The sequence below is a fragment of the Sinocyclocheilus anshuiensis genome, unplaced genomic scaffold (assembly GCF_001515605.1).
Source record: "Sinocyclocheilus anshuiensis isolate Anshui unplaced genomic scaffold, SAMN03320099.WGS_v1.1 scaffold436, whole genome shotgun sequence".
NCBI classification, from domain to species: Eukaryota; Metazoa; Chordata; class Actinopteri; order Cypriniformes; family Cyprinidae; genus Sinocyclocheilus; species Sinocyclocheilus anshuiensis.
In genome coordinates, this window is record NW_015560618.1 from 3,274,164 (window position 1) to 3,301,278 (window position 27,115).

The 27,115-nt window shown below is 37.5% G+C and overlaps 4 protein-coding genes across 7 annotated transcripts in view; 2 read left to right on the forward strand and 2 right to left on the reverse strand.

Annotated features, from left to right (window-relative positions):
• The window catches only part of LOC107681837 (protein crumbs homolog 1-like), a 7,906-nt gene extending 4,020 nt beyond the window's left edge, over nt 1–3,886 (forward strand). Inside the window, exons 3-4 of the mRNA XM_016478189.1 lie at nt 2,576–3,482; nt 3,844–3,886. Of these exons, the coding sequence (XP_016333675.1) occupies nt 2,576–2,591 (16 nt within the window). The 3' untranslated portion in view covers nt 2,592–3,482; nt 3,844–3,886. The remainder of the gene's footprint in view (nt 1–2,575; nt 3,483–3,843) is intronic.
• A 1,845-nt stretch (nt 3,887–5,731) lies between these two features.
• Nucleotides 5,732–9,217, forward strand: ahsg2 (alpha-2-HS-glycoprotein 2). The gene is made up of 7 exons (XM_016478150.1): nt 5,732–6,002; nt 6,328–6,438; nt 6,515–6,599; nt 6,701–6,855; nt 6,936–7,040; nt 7,344–7,406; nt 8,813–9,217. Exons 1-7 carry the CDS (start codon nt 5,793–5,795, stop codon nt 9,140–9,142), a joined length of 1,059 nt encoding a protein of 352 aa, XP_016333636.1. The 5' UTR covers nt 5,732–5,792; the 3' UTR covers nt 9,143–9,217.
• A 2,236-nt stretch (nt 9,218–11,453) lies between these two features.
• On the reverse strand, nt 11,454–15,577 carry LOC107681804 (ras-associated and pleckstrin homology domains-containing protein 1-like). 3 transcript variants are annotated; one of them, XM_016478148.1, is made up of 8 exons: nt 15,310–15,379; nt 15,183–15,229; nt 14,513–14,689; nt 14,300–14,418; nt 14,064–14,223; nt 13,866–13,981; nt 11,635–13,785; nt 11,454–11,543 (listed from the first exon to the last, which is right to left on the reverse strand). In XM_016478148.1, the coding sequence occupies exons 1-7, from the start codon at nt 15,366–15,368 to the stop codon at nt 11,683–11,685; spliced, it is 2,781 nt and encodes a 926-aa protein (XP_016333634.1). In that variant the 5' UTR covers nt 15,369–15,379; the 3' UTR covers nt 11,454–11,543; nt 11,635–11,682. The 3 variants fall into 3 exon arrangements, with proteins under 3 accessions (XP_016333634.1, XP_016333633.1, XP_016333635.1); XM_016478147.1 differs by having other exon boundaries at nt 15,183–15,569; XM_016478149.1 differs by lacking the exon at nt 11,454–11,543 and having other exon boundaries at nt 11,833–11,910; nt 13,752–13,785; nt 15,183–15,577.
• A 3,386-nt stretch (nt 15,578–18,963) lies between these two features.
• Nucleotides 18,964–23,989, reverse strand: LOC107681776 (profilin-2-like). Of its 2 annotated transcripts, none has more exons than XM_016478100.1 (3): nt 23,599–23,972; nt 22,352–22,544; nt 18,964–20,993 (listed from the first exon to the last, which is right to left on the reverse strand). In XM_016478100.1, the coding sequence occupies exons 1-3, from the start codon at nt 23,725–23,727 to the stop codon at nt 20,896–20,898; spliced, it is 420 nt and encodes a 139-aa protein (XP_016333586.1). In that variant the 5' UTR covers nt 23,728–23,972; the 3' UTR covers nt 18,964–20,895. The 2 variants fall into 2 exon arrangements, with proteins under 2 accessions (XP_016333586.1, XP_016333587.1); XM_016478101.1 differs by lacking the exon at nt 18,964–20,993 and adding an exon at nt 21,000–21,316 and having other exon boundaries at nt 23,599–23,989.
• Nucleotides 23,990–27,115: the final 3,126 nt, after the last annotated feature.

The window sequence follows — 27,115 nt, forward strand, 5'->3', positions numbered from 1 at the left end:
ATTCATATATATATATATATATATATATATATATATATATATATAAACTTCAAATATTACGAAAAATATAAATATTCATATATTATTAATGATTACATCATACACAATATTTACAATTCTGGAATAATAATGCTTGGCTTGAGCCATATAAAGAATTTGTGTGCATTTGTACCTGTTCAAAAAATGTCTAAATATTATAAATATGTTCTAAATACTCTAAATATTTTAATATACTACATTCATATTATGAATTATTAGAAAAATATTCATATATTATTTATGATCACGACATTTACGGTGTTCACAATTCTGTAATAATAATGCTTGACTTGAGGAATAGCTTTTTGCAATTTGATAAACTTTCTAATTTTGTTTATTAATATGTTTTGTAAACTTCAAATGTTATGAAAAAGATAAATATTCATGTATTATGAATGATTACATAATTCGCATTGTTCACAATTTTGGAATAATAATGCTTGACTTGAACCATACAATTTTTTTCCAATTTGCTAAACTGCCTAAATATGTTTAATATGTTTGAATATTTTGTAAACTTCAAAAATGATGAAAACATTATGCATTATTAATGATCACATCATTCACAATGTTCACAATTCTGGAATTATAATGCTTGACTTCGACCAAACGTTTGTAGACATGTTGTTAAGCTTTCTAAATATGATTAATCGAAGTATTTTGAAAACATCAAAAAATATGATATATCTCCATACATTATGAATTATTACATCATTCACAATGTTCATAATTCAGGGAGTGTTTCCAGACCCTTTGGCTATTTGAAACAGACCCCAGCAGTTTAAGAAGCACTGCCAAATAACAAAATAATATTATGTGAAATTGAAGAGCAGTAGAGTCTTCTTCAAGATTTAAAGGCGAATTAATCTTTATTGTTTAAAATGACAATACGTACTGTGATGAGTGATTGTGAGTGTCTGTTGTAGAATAATCCCTGCTTGAATGGAGGTGCGTGTTACTCCATGTGGGATGATTTCACGTGCAGCTGCCCACCCAATACAGCGGGACAGTGCTGTGAGGAGGTCAGGTGGTGCGAGCTGTCCCCATGTCCGTCCACTGCCTCGTGTCAAACCCACGCTCAGGGCTTTGAATGTCAGTATGAACATGTTGTCCTTATCTGAACTATGAATACTTTTCTAATTGAAAGCGGTAAAGAAAGGTTGATGACGTCTCAGCATTAATACATCTGTGGTACCTATCCAGAGTTCAGTTATATAATTGATAATTGTCATGTGTAGCTATACTGGGGATTTATGAAAGCTTGAAAGATTATCCTTTGTTGGATTTGCCACGCCATATGTGCTTGTCCTGAGACGGTGCATTTGAGCGTGTTAATGGCATAAACATATGTTGCAGGGAAGAAATTGAATATGGTGTTCAGAGGTTACACTTTGAAAGTAAAAAGAAAAAAAAGGTCTGTTTATTCATGCTTGGCTTGCTAAAACAGGTAGCACCCTTAGGATTCAGTCTTCTAGATTTAAGATCCTATGAATCCCGTTTGTTTTAATCATCTTTGAGATGACTTGTGGAACATTCATGTGAATAAGCATAACTAGAAGTATTTTGAACTATAGGATTTTACTATTACTATTTACGGTTACACTTTATTTTGATAGTCCACTTTAGACATTCTACTAACTATAAGTAAATTTGTAGCTACATGTCAACTACATGTCAAGTAATTCTCATTAATTAGCAACTACATGTCTACTAACTCTCAGAGTAGACTGTTAGGTTAGGGTTAGGGTTAGTAGAATAAGTTGACATATACTTGTAAAGTTTCTCATAGTCAGTATGTTGTACGTAGTGAACCCATCAAAAGAAAGTGTTAGAAGATATTAAGCAGACAGTCTACTAATACTCTAATGACTGCTAGTTGACTTGTAGTTGCAAAGCTAATGTCTAAAGTGGACTATCTAAATAAAGTGTTACCCTATTTACTATTAGGATTTTTATAAATTTATTTATTTATACATACTTTACATACATGCAAACTGAGGGAAATTTGAGAGCTGTTACTTAATTTGAACTTGAATCATATAGAAAATGTATGCTATAATAGTTCAACAAAGTACTGAACAGGATTATTTTAGTTAACCAAACTACAAAATAAAACAATAATAAAAGATTAAATAAACAAAATAGGCCTATATGTTAACTGAAATAATATAAAATCTCTCTAAAATAAAAGAAAACAAACTTTTTTTTCAGCCAGATGCAAAGGCAACACTTCTCATTTTAATTTAGTTGAACTTGATGTGCTAAAAAACTAAAAAAAAACAAAATACAAAATTAAACTTAAAACTGTAACTTAAAATGAAACTGTAACTACACAAAACATTGCCAAAACAGCAGTTTAATCCAATGTTAAAGTAAGTAAACTTTTACATAAAAAGTGTGAAACACTGTGAAGGCAAATAAGATATGTAGTTGCTTATGGAAGCAACTTCTGAATCAGCTGAGGATTCTGTTTATATACTGTATGTGAAAAAAATTACTAAAGCACTGATGATTTTTTTTCCTGTCTGCTTTGCAGGTTTGGTCAATGTTAGCCTCCGCAGCGACAGCCACATAATCACCTATCGTGGCAATGGAAAAATATGGCGATACCTCAGCAGCATTTCAATACATTTCCGTACCAGGCACCAGAATGCGACTCTACTGCATGCTGAGCGCGATTCTCAGTTCATTACCATTTCCATTCACGATGGGCACATAGTTTTAGAGCTGCAGGGAGAAAAACGAACCTCCTATGTGTATATCCACAGCCTGGACCTGGTGAATGATGGTCAGTGGCACACGGCAGACTTCAGCATGGACAGCCCAGTCCTCCAGTCATCCAGATGGAGAATAGTTCTGGACGAGCGCTGGGAGAAACCCTCCATCTCCTTCATAGCCTCAGGAGATCTGGATTTCCTCCGAGAAGATGTGGACATCATCTTAGGAGGCTTGGGACCCGATTCGAAGGGTAACTTCGCTGGCTGTCTCGGTTTGGTGGAGATCGGAGGCCTTGCATTGCCATATTACAGTGACATGGAGATGAACCAGCCCAGACCCCAGGAAGAGCGGTTTCTGAGGACTTCTGGGACTCCCTACTTCGGCTGCTGGGGATCTAATGTCTGTGAGCCTGACCCTTGCAAGAATGGAGGGGTTTGTGAAGATCTGTTCGACCTTTTCAAGTGCCATTGCCCATCTGATTGGGATGGCCAGCGTTGTGAATTCACTGTAGATGACTGTGCATCAAACCCATGTGTTCACGGAGCCTGCAGAGTGATCTCAGCTGGATTCGAGTGCTCGTGTGATGCAGGCTACACCGGCCGGCGCTGTGAAACGGAGGTGGACATATGCGCCCACCACAAGTGCAGCAATGGAGGAACATGCCTAAGAGGATTGAAACGCTACTCATGTCTCTGTCCAAGAAACACGACGGGCCCTTTCTGCAGGTGAATATGTTTCCCATGCTCATTACTCACTCTTAAAAATAAAGGTTCTTTAATGGCATCGATGGTTCCATGAAGAACCTAGAACATCCAAGGAACCTTTCAAACGCAGAAAAGTTTCTTTATAGTGGAAAAAGGTTCTTTCGATTTTTAAAATGTTCTTCAAAATAGTTCACTGTTCACTGAAAGATTCTTTGGGAAACCAAAAATGGTTCTTCTATGGCATCACTGCAAAAACACCCTTTTGGGGCCTTTATTTTTAAGAGTGCTGCAATGCATCTCGACAGATGAAGTCTTCAGCAATATCCTGTTAGATATGCATGCATGCATGTAATGTTTCATTAATGTTTTTTTTTTATTTCAGGGAGAGAGTTCCAGAACTTCCATGGTATAACGACAGGTTTCCGTGAGTTTGATTTCTGAAAATAAATATTAATTATCGAACTGGGGGCTAGAATGGGATTCTTGGAGGTCTGGGAAAAAAAGCATATTACACATGTTACATGTACTTACTATAGTAATAAGTTAAGGGATAATGTACATCCAGCCAGTAGTTATTGCAGAATAAACCCCAACATGGTGATTGCAAGTAAATAATTACAAAATATTACTTATCACACAAGTAAATAATTAGACATGAAATATTGATTTAAATGTAAAAATATTTTATTAGTTCTTTAAACGCAAAGCTTCCAAAAAAGAAATACAAACGGCCTTGAGCACAGACTAACAAACAAGTTCAGACAAGACGGACATTTATGGCATAATGTACAGTCGAATCACTAATTGCACAGCTTTTCACCTCATAAATAAAGATGAGGACACAATAAAATGTTATTTGAGAAGAAGGCGTTTTAAAATCTTACCTGTTTATTACCTTAAAATTGATTATAGCATACAAAACAATTGTTCCGGCAGCAAGATGAACACCAATATTTCCACATTAATATTATTTCGCATAAATATTACAAATAATAATATTACTGCAGGTCTACTATTAAAACTGAAGCCCTTCGATTTCATTTGACTGTAAATACAGTCGATAAATACTCAAATATCCAGATGAGCGGTGTATTAGTCGCCATTGACGACGGCTGATATTGGCAGGGGCAGACTTTGGAGATTTGGATCTATGTGGTCTTTTATGCCTAACCCTTATTTTGCTCGCTCGCTCTCATAGTTTATAGTTTATTTATCCCTTTACAACCAGTAAATATTTAGTCTACCTGATGCTGATCTAAAGCCATATTATGCTAGCTTATTTTATTACAGATCACAAAAGAAGACATTTCTTCCTTTTTTCCTCTTTTTTTTTCTGTCAATATTTAATCCTGGACTTTTATCCCTCAATGATCGAGTGACTGTTCCAGCTTTCCATTATCAAACCCATATAGCAGATTTCTTTAGCAAATCTTTAAACTATTCGCAAAAATTAGAGCATCAAAATAAATATACTTTTAAAGAAATAGTTTTGAAACTAATACGGTAATATTTTTTTGTATCCAGCAACTGTATATTTTAGTTTGTTTCAAACTGAATGAATGGCCATTTTCTGAACGAAAACTGAATGAATTTTGTTTTGTTGCTGAGATCAGAATATCACAAATTAAAAGTTATTAAGGTAAATGTTTGATGTTCTTTTTTTAAAAATGGAATTATGTAGAAATATAGACCATAAAATAGCATATTAATTCTGCAGGTTTGCAAGCATCCCTTATATTGTTGACCACTGTACAGTATTTGAACTGGATTTCTGCAATAGTCCGGCAAATAGAGTCCCTTCAGAAAAACAAGTTTGCATGTAGTTTTGTTTGCTTTTCATTGTTAGGAGTTCGATAAGCACGGCAAAAACACTTCTTAGAAGCACCTTTAGAAGTAAGTGTTTGAAATCGGACAAAATTTTGCTAAAAAGTTCAGCAAATCAAAGGCTTTTACTTTTCCGATTATATTTGTTAAAACGGCATGCATAGCATGAACACATTCAAAAAAACTTTCAATAATGACTTTATAGGAAGCTGGATGTTTTCAATCAGGCTCCATGTTCGTTTGATCACCAAGGACGTGGTCAAAGTTTAGAAGCACCACAGCTTCCCCAAACCAAACTTCAATTTGAACTCCCACTCAAATTGCACAGTTCCATTTGTTTTGGCACCCAAAGATGGTTCACTGGTGTCATTTACGTAACAGAAGCCAGAATATCTTTACATTGACCATGTGGTCAAGACTAAAGTACAGTGTATATATATACAGCAAACCAAACTCGGTCACCTTCTGTCCGCACATTGACTTCAGGAGATCAGGTTGTTGTTCAGCATGCAGCTCTGCGCTACGCTCACTGTTCTCGGGCTCCTGGTAACAGGGTCACGGGCGCAGGGGTTGATGCCCACCATCAGCTTGCCCCCCTGTGATTCCCCTGAGGCTGAAGCAGCGGCTCTGGTGGCACAGGGATTCCTCAACACTCAGCACACACACGGTTACAAATATGTCTTAAATCAAATTGACGAAATCAAGATCGTCTCCAGGGTAAGACATCGGATGATCGTGAACAATGCTTGTGTGATGGTGGTTGTAACAGTCATGTGGTGTGTGAGAGTTAGTAACACTGGTTTTAAAAATGTAGAGTGTATTATACAACTATTTCGTCCACTGAAATGTTTTAAGAATATGAATACACTTTACGGATTGTTTAAATAAAGCTACAGTATTTGTTGCACACTTGTGATGCGCTTCTGAATATGTAACATTGTGATAAAACATTGTGTTTTTATATCTACACTACAATTTTAAAATATATATTTTTTTATTACTGATATAAATGGGGCTTTAAGATTCAAATGTCTTTTTGTAGCCACTTCAAGCAGACACGTACCATTTGGAGCTAGATTTTCTTGAAACTACGTGTCATGTCTTGGATCCAACAGCTGTGAGCCTTTGTCCAGTCAGACAAAAAATTAATACGGTGAGAACTATATTCATGTGTGCTGTCGTAAATGTTGTATTGCAATTAATTAAGTATATTTCTGGTTCTCTTCTAGGCAGTTGAGGCAGATTGTGATTTTGTACTGGCAAATACAACTCAAGGTCTGTCTGTTGTGGCATTCAAGTGTAAAACTGAGACAGGTAAGAGGAAAACGCAAATCATTGTAAAAACAAAACAAATGCATTTGTCTTCACCTGATCGCAGTGCAGAGAGGAGACGCTTTGTTTTTTGTTGTGTCTAGAATCAGAAGATGAATGCTTAGGCTGCCCTCAACTCGTTCCATTAAATGACACCGATGGCCTCCAACTCATTGAAACCTCTTTAGATCATTTCAATAAAAATAATCCTCTAAACACAAAGTTTGCACTCCTTGAAATTGGACGCATGGGATCCCAGGTAACGTACATGGAATACTCAAAATTATCCTCAGACAGCTTCCAATAGACAATATGGTACTGTTTTCTATTTTTTTGCAGATTGTCAGTGGCGGACCCAGGTACTTTGCAGAATATGCCATTATTGGGACTAACTGCACAAGTCAAGATGATGATATATGCATCCCTCAGAATCATACTGTTGCTGTAAGAATATTGAAATATCTTTGAGTGCGAGAGACTTTGGCTGGTGTGCAACTGTGTAAATACTTGTGTCAAAGTCAACATGAAACCAAGCCCTCTTCATTTTTAACCCCCACCCCGTTTATTCTGCATGCCCACTTTTCATGATCCAGTCAAATCCCACGGATAAAATGAAGCCCTACGTTTTTTTCCTGTTGAATATCCTGTTTAGCCAGAAATCACATCAGATTACAGAAGCAAAATGGGTTGAACTGTCTTTCATGTTGACTTCAAAGTGACTAATCCATTTTTTTTGACTATTTTTAGATTCATGGACTATGTCTAGCTGAAGGTTCTGCCAATGGTGTTGACTGCAAAATCTTTGCCCCAGTAAATACCACTTTATTATTTCACATTAATGAAATACAATAATTGTAAATAAAGCAAATTTAATGGCTGCATTTAAAGGGTCATGAAACCCCCGTTTCAGCACTGGTTAGTTCTCACCAGTTTTAAAAAATTCTAAAAAAAAAAAAAAAAAAAGTGGGCGTGGTGCGAATCGGTTGGAGACAGACAACACACACAGCTTCAGGGTTCAGTTTCATTTCACTCCCATCGAGTTAAAAACACAAATAAATGCACAGCCATTTGCACTCTACATTGAAAACATATATAGGAGCGCGCTGTTGCACCTCTGATAACTTTTAAGGCTTATTCTGTGGCATTTATATAAGCCTTTTGATGGGTTGTGTCACGGAGCTGTAAAAGCGGTTACACACACTAAGTGAATGAATCGCGTTTGTGCCGAACTCTTATTACAAAACAAAAACAAACACTCTTCTTCGATCCAAGAACGTTTCTCTCAGTTAATGTGCGCGATCTCAGTCTGAAGCGTCTGTCATAGCAAATCAACACATGCTGTTGTGAATAATTAAGCGAAGCGTCTTCTCATAGGATAAGAACACGCAGTCTCATGAATAATTTAATAGACACCGACGCGTCATCGATGTACTATAGTCCATTGCCACGTCACGAATTGTGACGTCAACACGATGTAGATTTTAAACCCAGAAGATGAAAATAGCGCAAAAAAAGCTTAAAATTAACCAGTTTTCTCCAACAGTTAAAATTATCGGATGCTAGCATTGTCTTCTATGATGTGCAACACAAACACCTCTGCTAAAATCTTAGAAAAAGTAGTCTGGGGTTTCATGACCCTTTAATCAATATTTGATTTATGTTAAATCAAACACACAAACTGCAGTGGTAAGTTTATTGTGTTTTTTCTTCATCAGAACTTAATTACTGATCAAAAAATCAAAAGAATCATAAAATCGAGTAGACTTGACAGGAATTATTGGGACAAGTTAAATTAATGTAAACAAAGATGTTCTTAAATGTAGTAAAAATCACATTGAGCTGAATTCTTTTGGTCAATTACACCATTTATTTTTAAGACAACCTTAATGGTGAAGTGTGTAATTTATGTGCCTCTAGTAACACCACTTTGAATTGCAAAAATAAAAGTAGGTTTCTAACATTCCTCAGTACCAATCAGGCAAAAGTCCAAAAGCTGTCACTGGGGCGATACCTTTTCAAAAAGTACACATTTGTACCTAATTTACCCCTAAAAGGTGCATATTAGTACCTTAAAGGTATAATACCAGTCAATTCCGTTTGGCACCATTACTGGCACAGAAATTACACCCTTGATCTTTAAACGTCAAACTCAGATTAAGCTAAAGCAGAGAGTTAAAGACACTATACAACTTTATTAATTCCTTTATTCATGACAGACCCAAGCGAGCAATGCCACAGTGCGAGTCCAACAGCTTCTGCATGCACACACCTTTGGACCTCAGCACAACCCCGCCATTCATGGCCTCAAACATCACAAGCTGACAGCACTCCATGACCCTTCGGCAAGTGGTCTGCTCTCTGCAGAATCCAACGAATTGGCTGAGGTCATGGTAGTGCCAGTGCCAAAGGAGGCTCCTGTTGTAAAGAGGGAGGTCGCTGCACCGGAAGGGCCAGCCGTAGATGCAACAGTGTCAGCAAAAGCAACCCTTCTTTCAGGGCCGATTCTCCGTACTCCTATTTGTCCAGGAAAAAAGAAACATTTCTGACCTAGTCACATTTCATGAACCAACACAGATAATATTAACTTGTCTTGTTGAGTTCTGAGGTTGCCACCAAACTCATAAGTGCATTCAGGTGTAAATGTTTTATAACAGGTACACGTATAAACAAAACTGGCCTTCTTGTTGCTAAAATCTTAGAAAAAGTAGTCTGGGGTTTCATGACCCTTTAATCAATATTTGATTTATGTTAAATCAAACACACAAACTGCAGTGGTAAGTTTATTGTGTTTTTTCTTCATCAGAACTTAATTACTGATCAAAAAATCAAAAGAATCATAAAATCGAGTAGACTTGACAGGAATTATTGGGACAAGTTAAATTAATGTAAACAAAGATGTTCTTAAATGTAGTAAAAATCACATTGAGCTGAATTCTTTTGGTCAATTACACCATTTATTTTTAAGACAACCTTAATGGTGAAGTGTGTAATTTATGTGCCTCTAGTAACACCACTTTGAATTGCAAAAATAAAAGTAGGTTTCTAACATTCCTCAGTACCAATCAGGCAAAAGTCCAAAAGCTGTCACTGGGGCGATACCTTTTCAAAAAGTACACATTTGTACCTAATTTACCCCTAAAAGGTGCATATTAGTACCTTAAAGGTATAATACCAGTCAATTCCGTTTGGCACCATTACTGGCACAGAAATTACACCCTTGATCTTTAAACGTCAAACTCAGATTAAGCTAAAGCAGAGAGTTAAAGACACTATACAACTTTATTAATTCCTTTATTCATGACAGACCCAAGCGAGCAATGCCACAGTGCGAGTCCAACAGCTTCTGCATGCACACACCTTTGGACCTCAGCACAACCCCGCCATTCATGGCCTCAAACATCACAAGCTGACAGCACTCCATGACCCTTCGGCAAGTGGTCTGCTCTCTGCAGAATCCAACGAATTGGCTGAGGTCATGGTAGTGCCAGTGCCAAAGGAGGCTCCTGTTGTAAAGAGGGAGGTCGCTGCACCGGAAGGGCCAGCCGTAGATGCAACAGTGTCAGCAAAAGCAACCCTTCTTTCAGGGCCGATTCTCCGTACTCCTATTTGTCCAGGAAAAAAGAAACATTTCTGACCTAGTCACATTTCATGAACCAACACAGATAATATTAACTTGTCTTGTTGAGTTCTGAGGTTGCCACCAAACTCATAAGTGCATTCAGGTGTAAATGTTTTATAACAGGTACACGTATAAACAAAACTGGCCTTCTTGTTATGGAAGCAATCAAGGCTGTGCCTGTGTTGTACTGTGGTGCTGTAATAAAATGTTTCCCAGCCTAATGTAGATGTTTATCCATCTGTGTTCAGTGTGTTTTTTTCTATAAATGATCAGTTTTCACCTTATGGAATTGTGAAATAGTTAGAATATCCTGCATTAAGAAAAAACCCTTAATGCTGTCATACTGTCACATGATGGTGGCCATATCTTCATCATGCTCTTCACAGAAATGGCTTTGAGGAAATATTTTGTCCATGGACACTATATGTCAAATATCCTTTCGATGTGCAACATTCAAATAACTAAACTGAAAATTGTCAAAAAGAATTTAAAAAAAAACTTGATCTAAGAAAACGAAGTTAACTACTCTTTGGTTTCTGGTAGAGATTGATCATGTTTCTCAGCTAAACTCTGCTGGAAGCTGGTTCTCCATGGAACTCCAAATCAACTTATTTTTAATAATCAGCTGAACAAATTTGTGCATATAGAGTCTCAGAGAGGTTTATACTTACGTTACCCTAAAAAAAATAAGGACTCAATATAATGAACTCAACAACTTACAAAGACAACAAATCAGGGTTTTAAAAGAAAGGCCGAGAACAGTTTTCCCACTCAAACACTTTTATTATTAGTTCACACTGTTTCCAGCTCTCCAGATTCCTCAGCCTACAGTGGATGGATGCCTCAAATAACCTATATAAAACAAATAAAAAAAGCAAATATTTTGTCCATGGACACTATATTTCAAATATCCTTTCGATGTGCAACATTCAAATAACTAAACTGAAAATTGTCAAAAAGAATTAAAAAAAAAACTTGATCTAAGAAAACGAAGTTAACTACTCTTTGGTTTCTGGTAGAGATTGATCATGTTTCTCAGCTAAACTCTGCTGGAAGCTGGTTCTCCATGGAACTCCAAATCAACTTATTTTTAATAATCAGCTGAACAAATTTGTGCATATAGAGTCTCAGAGAGGTTTATACTTACGTTACCCTAAAAAAAATAAGGACTCAATATAATGAACTCAACAACTTACAAAGACAACAAATCAGGGTTTTAAAAGAAAGGCCGAGAACAGTTTTCCCACTCAAACACTTTTATTATTAGTTCACACTGTTTCCAGCTCTCCAGATTCCTCAGCCTACAGTGGATGGATGCCTCAAATAACCTATATAAAACAAATAAAAAAAGCAATTTAACAATGGTTATGCTGCACCATTTTGGTCAATTTACAGTACACCAAAAACTGGTTCACCTACCATCTGTTTTAGAGCTGGAGAGCAATGCATCCTTGTTTGATTGAACACCTAGTGCGTGTTAAATAATTTTGGGCCCCTAAAAAAAGGATCCACAGATTCTCCATTTGGAGGGAAATACAGCTGATGGTTCTTTACTGGCACAGAGTTGCGAATCTGCATCAAGGGATGAAAACTCAGCTGTGGTGGAGGGTTCTTTCCAGGAGTTTCTTCTGGTTGAAGTGATGCAGTTGACGGCTCAAATGGATTGTGATTATTGGGTGGCTGAGGTAATGACATCTGGGTGAAAGAGTCTTTTGTAAGAGAATTACACCTAGGGAGCTTAGCATTCAAATTAGCAGCTTGATGCCAGTAATTCATAAATGCATTTTTGCTATGAGTTGGAGGCATAGTGGGTTTTGAAGAAATGTCATGTTGGAACATTTTCTCAAAAGTGGGACCATTATTTGGAGCAACTAACATTGGCTGTGTGTCACGTCCCAATGGGGAAACATACTGCTGCATCTCAGCCTGGTTAACAGCAGGGTTTGGGCTGCGGTTTGAATAGGCAAGAGGTTCAACAACTGGTCTATTTTGTGAATGCTCCAAATGGCGTATAACAGAAGCAACATTAGCAGGATTCATTGTAGGCTGTGGAGAGGCAGCAGTTGATTCCAGCTTCCTAAAAATGTAGGGACGCATGGTTGGCCCAGTAAAATGCTTTGAAGTATCAGGAGCATCGGTACTCTTAATGGTGGGATTCTCCACCAAATATTGCATTGCCGTATGATCTGAAGCTGGTGGTAGAGCTGTTTTTGTGTAAAGTGGGCCATAATTATAACCCTTGCCCTTAATAAGGGAAAAGAGGTTTGAATCTGGAGATATAATAGATGACAGCATTTGGCCTGTAATTTTAGTCGTACTAGAAATGTCAAAATTAGACATTTGAAAAGGATGACCAAAATGGTGATGGTTATGGTGGTGGTAGAACATTGAAGGGGGTCCAGGGCAGAAAGCTGGACAGTGAAAAGAATGTGCATGGGACAAATTAATTGGAGTTGGGGAAGCCTCTATTGGGGCAGGAGTGTGAACAACTTTAGGAAATTTAGGGAGTGAAGGGGTAGGATACGTGTTTGGAGTCAAATCAAAGTGTAAGTTCATAGGAGGACCCTTAACAACTGTACCGCATGGAAGCTCAGAAGCTTGTGGCTTTTCAACTTGTTCAGACCTTTCTGAATATGTGGCGGACATGGAAGCAACAGCCCCAGAGGTGGAAACCATATTATTTTTGGGGACAGGTGGCATTTCTGAACGACGTGGTGGGAAGGGTTTGTACCATGGATAGCGGAGGAGCTGTGGTCCTGTTTTTCTTGTAGGGGCAGGTGTAAGCGGTTCAGGCTCTGGTTTTGGTGAAGCATGTGGTTCAGAGGGTCTCATTAGGGAGTGATTAGGCCAGTAGGGGACCTGAGGAAAGACTGCCGAGGAGGAAGCGACAAATTCAGGTTTTCCAGGATATAAAGGATACACCATATTGCTGGGAGGAAACATAGGTGCCCACTGCACAGGAGGGACAATGGGCACGGTGAAAGGCAACTTATCTTGAGGACTGTCTGTGGGTTTTAGTAAGGGAGCGATAGGGGCTGTAGGAGCCTTGGTAGGATGCAACAAAGGTTTTTTTGGATAAGGTGGCCCAGCTGCACTTTGATGAGTGGGGTCACAGGGAAGACCCAAGCTGGGCTTAGGGTACCAAGTTTGAGGACGTTTTGTGTAAACGGGTGCTTGTGGCCTCTGGGTAATAGCAGTTGGGGGACCCACAATTTTGGGACCTTGAGGAAGAATCGTTGGTGGTATATTTGGAGGAAAAAGGAGAAGAGGGTATCTAGGAGGTATGGGTTTAAAATCTGGCTGGCCAGGAATGTAATAAGGGAGGAGAGGAGTGGGCAATTTTTGAATTGAACTTGTGGAAGTTGTTGAACGACTTGCAGGAGTCTGTCTTGGCTGAGTGGTTTTAGTAGTTGTAGTAATTGTGGTGGTTGAAGTCAGAGCATGAGGTATAGAAATACTTTCGTTTTCATGTACAAAATCAGTTGTATCTATAGGAAGACTAAGCGACAGTGCTGGGCAGGACATATTAAACTCACTCTCCACTGCCATGCTGAGAGTGAACATCCCATCCTGTAAAGTAAGGCAAAAGATTAGTGTATTCGAGATGAGTGACTGGGTAAAATTCAGGTAAAAAGTAGAACATTGCATACCTTTGGCTCTGTGCATGGCATATATGGGGCATGGATGACCACACCTTCTGGATGTGACACCAAGCTGTATCCACATCTAGCTGACACTTTCAGAAGAGGCTGCCATTCATTCATTACTAGATTTAAGCAGTATTAATTCAATTTAGACCTGTAAAGCTCACATCAACCCATGTAAACAAACATGAACCTTTGCGTTACCTTTGATCTTCAGTTTCTCAGAGACTCCTCCAAGCAGCCTCACAATCATGCCATTAGTGTAGCAGGAGACCGTTGGCTCACTTTTTGCCGAGGTCAGTGAGGAACAAGACATTTTCACATGCAATCCCCACCAAAGTAAGGGAAGAACAAAAGTGTCTCTCTGAAAACACAAGGGAGGAGGTCAGACAGGATAATATATGCTATACTTGATTTCCATTAAAAAAATAAATGCAAACCTCGTGCATTACGTAACATCCATCATATGGTATAATTAAAACAAAGTCTCTCCAAGTTCTCAAGAACCTATGGCCACATTCTGAGGGCAACTGTGACAATGGAAGCGGTGGGACGCTTCCTAAAAAAACAATTTCATAATAACAGAAATAATCATTTTGGAAGGCAAATGACAAAGCTTGAGCCATAAAAACTAAGGCAATGGAGAAGCAAACCTCTGTCAATAAGAAAGTTGGACCCAAAAGGAGCCTCTCTTCCATGAATTGTCAACCTCATTGAATCTCCAACACAATCCACCTTGGGTTTCATTCCAAGTAGCCCTTCCACTCTTGAAGTATGAAGGGTGTTTAGACCATAAACCTGTCCCCAAAGAGGTTGCAGCTTCATCCAGCCTTTTGATAAAACATACAGAAAACATAAAACAGAAAGACAAGTTCAACTTGGAATAGTTAACAGCATGCTATTAAAACGAATACGATTTCTCTTTGCACGGAGGTGTAAGAAAAACGTTTTGAATGACTAACAATATGGACTAAGAACTACGTGTATTCTTCTTGCCACCCTGTTGAAAAACCAGCATATGCTGGTTAGGTATGTTTTGACGCTGGGATGCTGGTTTAAGCTGGTCCTTGTGCTGGTTTATGCTGGTCCTTGTGCTGGTTTATGCTGGTCCTTGTGCTGGTTTATGCTGGTCCTTGTGCTGGTTTATGCTGGTCCTTGTGCTGAGGACCAGCTTAAACCAGCATCCCAGCGTCAACACATACCTAACCAGCATATGCTGGTTTTTTTCAACAGGGCAGTGTTTGAAAATTGCCTATGCAATCTTTCATTCTGTAATTTTAGTACATTACACATGCATTCAGCAGATCACAAGGACGTCATTACCTGAATCATCTGATTGGTATGCGTTCTCATCAGGTTGACTGCCAGAACTGAGCCTCGAAGGAAGACGGACACTATCACCACCATGTGATTCTGAAGCGTGGTCTTGCCAAATAAGAAGGCGCCCAACCTGTGCTCCAGATTTCGGCTTCTCGTCCCCTCGATCAAATGACTCGCTTGTCCGTGCATTTTTGTTAAAAGAGCCCACTGAATCAAGACCTTTTCCCTCATTAAATACCACAAAACCACGAACTTCAACAAAGCTAAGCCAAATGAAAATAAAACACGTCAGGAATTGTTTCTCTTTCAACGCCATTCGACAAGACCGTTTTGCACACGCACCACACCACTGTAGTGTGTCGCAAAAACCCGGCTCATTTCAAGCACCTGAAATATATAAGATCCTACGTCTACAATTAGTGCACGTCTGGAAAATCCGAAGCACCTGTTAAACAGCCTAGTGAGGGAAAGGAAGGGATGTGTGCAATGAGTATGTGGGCATATAAAAAACTTCAGAAAATCATGAGCCACTTATGTATTTTTGTGTGCATGTATATATACCAGGGCTGTGCACAGGGGGTGGCCCGGTGGCTAGAGCCACTGCCCCTTTGCCCTCATCGGCTGAGTTGCTCCTCTCACCAATCCCCCCATTATCACCCCAGTTCAAAGCGGTCTGTTCTGCTCCGCAGCATTTCTCACGATCTGTGTGCCGCTCTCTGGAGTGGAGGACACAGTTCCCAAACAATGTCGTTGCATTAACAGGTAGATGCATTACAATCCACATTACAGTCAGTGGATGATTCGCTGAATTAGTAATTTGGTAGTTTGTTTTTGTATTTCTGTCGGTAATGATTTGCATTACCATTGATAATGATTTGATTAACAACAAAATATCCACGGTCTTAGAATTAGAATGTCTAATCAAATTATTGCACTCGATCAGATCTAATATAAATAACACAAAATTCGCTGTTGTTGGCACATTTTGTAGATGCCTTCGCAAAAAAAGACAGAGAGACAGAGAGAAAGAGCGAAGGGAGGCTGCTAAAGGCAGGCAGTTCAACATTGCAAACATGAATACAAAGCTCCAGCAAGCCAGCAGCTAAATCATCATATAGAATTTTTAGCAGTTTGTCACACTTTACTTCTTGTAATTAAGTATATTTCCCATTATAATCACTTGTCTTGATACTAGTAATCTACAACACATCATATTTTATTAAAACTATATTAATAGTAGGTCTATAAATAGTTAAAAAATAATATAAATGTTCTAAATGAGTTTTTATTAGTATATAATATAGATTTATGCTGTAAAATATTAAATTAAAAGTCTAATACTTATAGGGGAGAGTGGGGGTAAGATTAGCCATTTTTTACTTATGTGGTCCTCAAGATAAGTTAAAATGATGCAGAAGTACAATGAAAGTATCTATCCTATCCTAATGAAAGTATTCCTATCATTTTAAATGATCAGAATGTATCTATGACAAAGGGTTCTAAAATATGTCTTCTTATAAAAAAGGGTTCTCGTGGCTCAGTTTAGGGGTAAGTTGACCCGAGTCGAGTCAGTGGGTAAGATGCACCATCTGGGTGTAAAATGACCATCTGACCAAATCTGATTCAAACCCATGTGAAATACATAATAATTAAAAAACGAATTTAATAATTTCCTTTTACAAACAGTCATATTTCTTTTCATGAAGTTAACTTTAACATAAAACCAACCAGATGGAGTTTAAATGTCAATATTTAATTGTTCGCATTTCTGAAACAATATGTTGAACACCAAAGTTGTAGTCTTCCTAAAACAGACTAAACAGAGGCTTTGTTGGCCATTAGGGACTACAGGTGGGAAGATATATCTGATTATAATGCAATGAAAAGCATTTTCTGGTTCTTATCAGAGAAGGATTTGGTGCACTTGTACACTGTCCCTATCAAATAAACTACAAAATATGTATATATGATAAACTAAACCAGTAATATATCACATTAAAATACCAATTTATAATTCAGAGATTTAACTTAACTACAGTGCCTTATGATGGGGTAAGTTAAAATTCTGACTCAATTTACCCCACAGCATTTGGCTCAACATTTGAAGTGGATCAAAAAAGTTCATCAAATTGTCCTAAAACAAGAACGCATTTTGGGTTTAGGACAACTTTGATGAAAGGTTTTGATCCACTTCAAATGCTGACTAGTGTATACACTATATAGACAAAAGTATTGGGACACCCCCTTCTCATGAACAGGTTTGACTATTTTAGTAATTTCCGTAAGTACAAATCTTAATGTTTAAACATATAATGAGGGAATTGTGTGCTTCTAATTTTATAGCAAATTTGGACAGGACCCTTTTCTATTCTAGCATGACAGTGCCTCTGTGTATAAGGCAAGGTTCAAAAAGAAATGAATGATTCAGTCAGTGTGGAAGAACTTGACTGGTCTGCAGAAAGCAAAGTTCTAATCCCAGCTGAACACCTCTGGAGTGACTAGTTTTTTTTTTATTCGCTTTGGTACTATTTTCACAAGCAACCGTTACATTTTCAAAACTCTTAGTACTAATATCACAACAGATCATCAAAATGCACTTTTTTTTCAAACATTTCAACATATTTTCAATTGTCTTAGTACAATAGACACAGAGTACTCTTTTCACGACACAAAATAAGTGTTTAATTCATAGTAACTGCCTTTCATAGAGCTCTTACTATCAAACTTTTTATTTGCATATCTTCTCATTCAGTTTAATACATTTGTCTATTATTTAATCTAACTCATTTGAATGGTTAATCAGTCAATCATTTGGTACATCTATAGATATAGATTCAATAGATATAATTTCTAAAGAATTTGTTTGCAATTTAGGATTAACCAAATGTAATTTTTTTTTTTTACACTATAAGTGATTTATCTTAGATGATAACCACTACTTCGTAAGTGCGTGTCAGTGAATGGTTCATGGAAACCCCATGATATTTAGGACAAATGTATCTGAAATCCTTGTCCTTGTGGGAGATTTGTAATTTTTATGAGAAAAAACAGACTTTTCGTAGGGTATGTTTAGGAGTAGGGTTAGTGTAGGGGGAGAGAATATAGTTTGTACAGTATAAAACCCAATACCCCTATGGAATGTCACTATAATGACAGGAATACTTGTGTGTGTGTGTGTTTCTGTGAATTGTGGGGACTTTGCATAGACTATTACTTTTATACTGACCGAACGATATTTTCTATCCCCTAACCCCTAATAAACCTACCCCTTACAGAAAACCTGTTTGCATTGTTACACTTTCAGATAAACACCATTTACCATTTATTCCTCTCACCAGTCCCCACAATGTCAAACATTTCAGGTTTTACTATCCTTGTGGGGACATTTGGTCCTTACAATGTAGCATAAACAAGTACAAACACACACATACACACAACTGTTTATCAGGCCATCATAAATGGCATCCTCAAGTGGTAAATTCTCATTGTGAAATGTGAAAAATCTTCATTTTATATAAGCTAATTTTACCGGCAATAAGATTAAATCAAGTCATCTGAGATGTATAACACTTTAATGTTTTTGATTATAGCGACCCCTTCAGGATTACTTATGCCAATTACAAATGAATGAGGTTTAGAGCAGTGCAAGCAAAAAAAGTTCATACTAAATAAAACTGTTTAGGAAAACTAAATTTCTGCGACCTACCATGCCCTAGACTGTCGTCTGTTGACTTCAATTTCTACAAATTGATAGAAAGATGCTTGAAGACAAACAAGTGAACAATTTTCTGGTTGGAATAGGTTTATTTGATCTGTCTGTAAACAAGGTGGTTAAATCATGGCATTTGTTTTTTTTTTCCTTTCCTTCCACGCAAATTGAGTTGAATATCAGCTGGTCAGGTGTAAGAAGGGAGAGAACTGGACATAATTTGATGCTTTTCTTCAATCTGTACATTTTCCACTCGCCCTGGAGGTTGAATTGATGCCAAATATCCCAAAGGTGCCACTGAAGAATTGACTCTTCACAAGGCAGCAGTTAAAATCCATCTCACAGTAGCAACAGATCAGATCTACATTATGGCACAGGATACACAGCTTTATTTAACAAGTTTCCACAATACAACTGACTTCGACTAGTGGTCTTTTTCCAACTAATACCACCATATCCCAGAAAAAGTTAGTGTACACAGTTTACTTCAGTATCTTTTTTTTTCGTCTTTTTGTCTATTTAATGAAGCATTTGTACTGTGCTATGACAGTTTGATACATCGCAATTAAGTAGTTTACAAGGCAATGACTTCCAAATGGTTTCATTCTTGAAAATAACAGTCAAAAATGTTTAAGAATTTTGAGGTGACATGTTAACAATAAGACTGCCATTTCATCTATTCAAGACATTCATGAGAGGAACTAGTTATATATTTGATTTTTAATTTCAAACTGTTACGCCAGTAATAGTGTTTAACAGAAATGAGCTTGGTGTTACAAGGTGTATTTGAAGTGTTGAGAATTTAGTGTTATAAAGTCAGCAACAGATGAAGCTAGCAGTCATCCTTCACAACAACAGTTTGGAGCAATTCTGTTAATCCCACTGAATGCAACAAAAACTTGGTCCTATTTGAGAACCCAAAGTGGACAGAACCAGAGGTACATAGGGATGGCAGCACTTTTGTCTTAAAAAAAAAAAGAAAGAAAGAAAGAAAGAAAACAAAAACAAAGGACAAACAAAAAGAAAAACATTTTACAGGAGCTGGCAAACAACAGTTCTAAGTGCCTGAGCTATTGTAGCGATGGAATGTCCATACAGAGTCCAGGATGCAAAGACTCTTGGGTAACAACTTAACCCAAACCTTGTAAATGCTGATCTGCCACCACACTCAAAATATTCCAACATTAGACCAATGACTTACAAGACCACATCCAAATACTACAGCAAAAGCATTTGATATCAAGGTTCTCAAACTAAAGAAGGTACAGGGCATATAATAGTAGCTGGGGCGAAGGTGGTGCAGTTCACGAGGGCAGGGGCGCTTACTAAATTCATTCAGGATCAAACCGAGCAAAGAAAATAAAAACAATAATAAGGAAAAGAAGAAATAAGAAGTGTTACGTGACTGGTTAACTTCATTCTCAAAGCTGAGACAAGGTGGTGTAGTTAGTTACTGGAAAACGATGATATTAACCTAAAAGATATGCATGCACTTTTTTCCATCCTGGACATGCTGTATACAAGGAAGACCATGTGCGCTCAGCAAGGGCTCGAAGCACTCGAGAGGCATCAATCTATCTTAAGCTGGTTCATTAGCAGTGCCCAAGGAAAAAAATAGGACCATGTAGTGACTTTATTTACTTGTGAATTTACACAAATTCTGGGTCGTCCAATTTTTTTTTACAAATTCTTCATTTTCCATCTATGGTTATGTACAGTAGTGTTTGTGATTGAACCTTCATAAAACCAACATGCTTGATTCACTGTGGCACAAAAAAAGATGTCAAAACTAAAGGACATGGAGCATTAAACAAAAGGAAAACTTCATAAAAAAAAAAAAAACGGACAGATAGATTTGGAGAGAGACAACGATGCATCTAACTGTTTCTGGTAGTGTTGTCAAGTTGAGAAAAAGGGGGCGAGGATGAGGGTAGGGGTGGGTAGATGGGTAGTGTGGTGCGGTGTATTAAAGTGAGCTGCTGTGTGGATGGATGGGAAGGGGCTGCTTTAGTATCCAACTTTCCTCAGGTACTCAGCCATGCCAAATGCTTTCTTGTTGAGAGATCCTCCATGGGTACCTTCCTTTCCCATGACTATAACCAACACTGGAGTGCATAAGGAAAGAAAAAAGACGACAAATGAACAAAACTGAAAAAAAAAAAAAAGTCTTTCCCCCCGATGACACGGGGACATTATAGGATATTATCACCATTCTTCCCTTGATTGCTATTAAGATTTTTCAAGACATTAACTGCTTGAAGGAGAAAGCTTAACGGCAAACTTCTTTCTTCTTTCTGTCCCTCAAGTGAAACTAAACAAGCTTAATTACATTAGAACCCTGAATCCCTCAAGTATTTTGCCATTGAGTATGCCTTCTTATTCAATCCGCCTCCATGGACCCCTTCTTTGCCCATTACAAGAACCAAGACTGAAAGAGAAGAAATAGAAAAGGGGAAAGTTGAGAAGTGTGGTGGTTAGGGAAAAAAAGGGAACAATCATGAAACAGAGCAGAAAGAGAATCACAATTGCAATCAGAAGTGTTTGCATGCACGTGTGTTTCACCATTAAAAGCAACCAAGTAGAAGAAAGCGATTCAGAGTATTTGACAAGGAGGTCTGAAGCTGGCTGCTTGAGCTTTGTAGTGACATATTTTAGTGTACAGGAAAGAGGAAATAGGAAGGGGAATTTGACGCTGCCACATTCAAATGGACCTTCGACCCGCCCCACACACCCTAAATCCCTTTGAAACAGTTACCTTGCTACAATATCTCTGCCAGACTTTCGTAGGACCACTCTGACACTATATCATCTATTGAGCGTGTGCTAAAACACACTGGGCATAATAAAGCTTTGGTTATGAGTGTCAGATCTTTAAAATTTACCATTGGGATTGTGCAAATTATCAGTCTATGACTTGCGCCCTGATGATTTACCTAACATAGATAATAGGGTGTGATGGGTTGATTTCCGCACAAGCGAAAGATTGATAGCCCAGACCCCAATTCATTAAACAGTGATAAGGTGAAGGGAAATCTCACACGTGGTTTAAGAAAACTGTTAGACCAAGAAAAGCTTGTACATGCACAGTGCTGAAATCCAGCTCTTGGGTGTTTTCCAAAAAGGAGGAGTGGGGGACAGAAGATTGCACTGGCTTAAAACTATACCTTCCACATCTGATTATGCTTATATTCAAAAAGAGGACCACAAAGGCAGACTGTATGAGTGGGCACATCTTAGCATTAAGGGTCAATTTCCTAAATTAACTATGAAAAGACACTTCACTGGTGAAATAAAAATGTTAAAATCGTAAGGAGTTAGACGTTTCCCAGGGTCGCCCCAGGCTAATCTATACTAATACGTGTTCTGAGCAGACTCAGATCCCTAATTAAATTAATCTATAAATTAATAATGTGCTTGTCGGGAGTGATCTGAATATATTAAACGTTTCACACGTATAGTTTACCTTTGCCAGCTCTGCCTATGGAAACATTGTATGTCGGTTCTCCATTATGACTCTTTGTCCTGATGTCCATTGTCCAGTCCCCTTCCACATGAAGGCTGTCTCTGATCACAGAGCACTTCTTTTTCCCTAGAGTCATCCCACTGGTGAAGAAGCCCTCTCGGTCTTTGCCGATAATGACATCGATTTCATCAGGCTGAAAAAGTAAGCATTAAAAAAGACACTTATTTTAATATTCACATCTTTAAGCAAGATTTAGTATCATGCAGGTTACACAAGCTGTATATAATTAGACTTTTGTTGAATACCTGAAAGGATTATTTGCATGCATTAGCATTGCACGAGTGCAACCAATCTGACCCACTCGGGGAGTATTCAAAATAATTGCAATTGAGGTTGAACTCCTTTTTTTTTCCACCGTAACAGCACAAACAGCTCGACATGTTCTAATACTAACAGTGAGATGCGGGAAAGAGTGAGCATTCACAGGCGACAGGACGCCATCTTTGTGTTCCTGTAGGGAAAAACTTGAAACACAGGCGCCACTGTCTGAACTTCCTCCTCTCATGGCCTAAGACTGCAGCTTATCTCAAGACTGATCAGACCTAGTCCGATCTCTGGAACAATCCCGGACTTATTAATAATCTAAAGAGGGCATCTGTGCATTTGAAGCATTAATAAAATATAAAAACACAATGCGTAGATATGGCAGAAATCGATATTGCTGAATAATGCAAAAGGAAATGTGTGATTTAATCAGAGCCAGACCCGTTTACATCCAGTGAAAGTAGTCGAAACCTAAAGAAAACTTGCTGTGTGGGTTCGGCTATACAGCGGTTGCACTTTAACTAGGGTCGTTAGATAAGCGTAATGTGGTTCATTGTGATACGAGTAATGAAGTCTAGAGGCCGTGGCCACAGCCCTGTGCTTTCATCTGGGCCTGGATCCATTCAGCAGAAACACTAACATTCACTCCGTTCTTTCGCTTTTATGGGAACAATATGAGGCTCGGCTGTACCGTCGCAGCTTTGCTAATGCTAAACACGCTAACGAGTGTTCCTTTTATTGTGAGATATATGCTTGAGATGGTTAGCTCGCGCTATGCACGAGACCGGCTCCCCGCGTGCTAGAGCTGACTAGCCTGCTAACACCCGAATCTCTCCGCTCGCCCCAACACACAAATTACACCCCAAATTCAATGAAAACGAAGCGTTAACCGCACAACGGGTGCTAATCTAGCAAAATCTTACCGTTATGCCGCTAAAAGTACCACCCTCTGACGATGCCCAAACGTATTTGGCGTCCGTAAAGCCAACAATGGCGGCATCCTGGCAGCTGCCATCGGCCATCAGGTTATCCACGTAGCTTTGCCAAGACATTTTTCTGTGATTTGAAAGGATATAAAGGACGAACTACACCCACTGGAGTGGATTTAACGCTACAGGTGCTAAATGTCTAGCGAGGGTTGTGCGGAAGGAGGGTTTTGGCGTCCCCTGTGCTGTCTGGCTCGCTGGCTTGTGTGAAATCTCAGCTCTGGAAGGAAAGAAAGCCGACGGACTGAGACAGCGCCTGGGTGTAGTCCCGTGCTATATCCCTCCGCGCAGACGACTCACCGCCGCCACTGCGACGCTGGAAGAAAATAGTCCCTCTGATCTCAAAGCGCCAGCTTGATCTCATTATCAAAAGGTAATTACTTTAACAACACTTAGTTTTTAAGGTAAAATGTGGAAATTGGCTTATTTTTTCCTCGTTATAGCTCATGAATTTGTTACCTTTTGTTATATTTTTCCACATGAAGTGTTATTTCAGGAAAGTCACAATTAAAGGGATAGTTCATCCAAAAATAAACAAATTCGGTCATCATTTACTCGCCCTCATGTTTTCCAAACCTGTATGGCACACAAATAACGATATTTATTGGTACTATGTTGGTAACCAAACAATTTTGGTTACAGACTTCACATGGGTTATTATTACAACTAAATGCATTTTCGTTACTTGAAACGAAATACATGTTAACTCAAATAAAATATATATTTAAAAAAACATATTTTTGTTAATCTATTTGTCACAACAACATTTCTCATTTTCATTTAGTTTAGCTTGATGTAGCCTACTACAATGACAAAAGCTAAAACGGAAAAAAATTATATAGACATATAAAAAAAAACAACTAATGAAAATGGAAAATAATATAGGCCTACCAGTAAATAATTAGAACTTAAATAAAACTAAAATGAAAATGGAACATATGTGACCCTGGACCACAAAACCAGTCTTGAGGGTCAATTTTATGAAATTGAGATTTAAACATCAAACTTCTGAAACATTTAAATATAAAATAAGCTTTCCATTGATGTGTGGTTTGTTAGGATAGGACAATATTTGGCTGAGATACAACTATTTGAAAATCTGATTAAGTTTTGATATATTTACAGTAGGAAATTTACAAAATATCTTTATGGAACATGATCTTAATGTCCTAATGATTTTTGGCATAAAATAAAAATCTATAATTTTGACCCATACAATGTATGCTATTGCTACAAATATACCCCAGCGACTTAAGACTGCTTTTGTGCTCCAGGGTCACATATAAAAATAAAAACTAACAAAAAATATTAATAAAAACTATAATAGTATGCTATATGAATGATTGATGTATGTATGGACACTAAAAAAAAAATACTGAGACATTCCTCAAAATATCTTCATTTAAGTTCCACAGAAGAAATAAAGTTTGTGACGACATGCCATTTTTGTTTTAATACCCCAAATATGGGTCAAAATTGATACACATTTGCCTATATTTGTTTTTATAGGCAAAAGTTAAATATCATGGTTTCAGGGGGCCAGCGATGAAGGGGCGCCGATGTTATCTGAGAGGTGGCTTCAAACTGTACACACACAAACCACAGTGTAACCCATGTGTAACACTAAAACATGAATATCAGTTTGTATTGTACATGAATTTATTTTGTTAATAAAGTTACTTATTTTTTTAATCATGCTAAAATAATTTTGCCCTGCAGTCTTCCCCCAACTCCAGCCCATTTTATCATAAGCATTATAATCTAAAAAGTAAAAAAAGGAAATATTTTACTTTTAAAACATCTTACTGAACAATACATAAAACATGGGCTAACAAATTTAAAAACAACAGATAGTTTGTGTGTGTATTAGTCACAACTGCGTCAAATGTCAGCCTATAATCACTGCCATATTTTGTGAAATCTTTGTTAGTCCAGAAAGCAAGCAATTCAACAATCCTGCCCATCAGGTCAGCTATATTCCCATTTTTGTGAATAAGTAAATGTTATATATCAGATTAATCAAGAGAATCTGCTGTTGCAGATGACACATTTTGTCATTTAACATCTAACAAATGAAATGAAAACCTAAAAGTTAAAATTTTCTACCTCACGGTTTTTAATTTTATTTCACAGAGACATACAACTTCTGCACCCACACCACTCACATTCATTGTCATTATGTGGCAAACGATGACAAGAAAACCATGACATATTAATATTTACAAGCCAATCATTTGGGAGGCACACCCATTGCCTACAGTCCTGTTATCTCAACTGACTTTTTCGAGAAAGCCAAGGAACATTATTGTAATCACCTGACCGTGTCACTCCTCTAAATCCAACAGACAACTTATGATAAAAAGTAGTAACATTTTAGCTGCTTTTAGGCACAAGATTATAGTTGAAGAATAAGGATATAATGCACATAAAAATGACTGATTTTACTAAACTCTTGGTGAAAAACACATTTTCTAAAATGTGACAGAAGCGGAGCTTTACGAACTGGATAGGGAATAAATCTTTGGAAAAACAACAAAAAATCCACAAGATGGGAGGCTCCTCACTGTTGAACTAAACCACTTCCTGCTTTTCCTCAAAGTTTGGTCGTGAATTTACTGCGCGTTATTTCTATATTACACGTGACATGTACATGTAAAAGCAATTATTATACATTAGGATCATTTGGACCAAAAATAATTATAAAATACAGCCAACAGATGATTCCAGAATGTTTAAGGGATGAAGTGAAATCAGAAGTCAGTGTGTGCAGAATGCAATTACTCCCCCTACTGGTCATAGTTGATATTCTGCACAATGCCACTGCACTATAATAGCCAAAAATAATAAAATATAAAACAAAATAAATGTATCAATATGATAACAACACTGGACGATGGCAGATAGAGAGGAAGTACTTCAGATGAATATAAAGTATGATATGTGTATTTCTCGGAAGAACTGAACAACACTTTGCAACTACAGTCACACAGATAAGTTGTCACAAAGTTTTAATCTCAGTAACTATAGAGTTTTTTCATTTTTAATTTTAAGTAAAAAAAAAAAAAAAAAAAATGCCTATTTTCTCCAACGGTGGTTTTATATGTTGGTGGTTTACACTGTTCTCTCTTAAATTTGATTTATTGATTTATTTATTTGTTGTGAATTCTGTCCAAAACATCATTATATTTCAGTAATAGCTGCTGGGAAAAAAAACATATGAATATATTCAGGCAAGAAAAACAAACAAACAAACAAAAAAAAACTAGATTTTAACAGCAAAGCTGCAACTGTTAAAAGCTGTTTTCGATAAAATGTTAAGATTCTCAAGTGTTTTATATGTTGTATTAGGCTACAGTTTCTTTATTTTTTAATACAGTTTCTGTTGGCTAAAATAGTACTTAGATAGGGCTAGATAGATAGATAGACAGACAGACAGACAGAAAGATAGATAGAT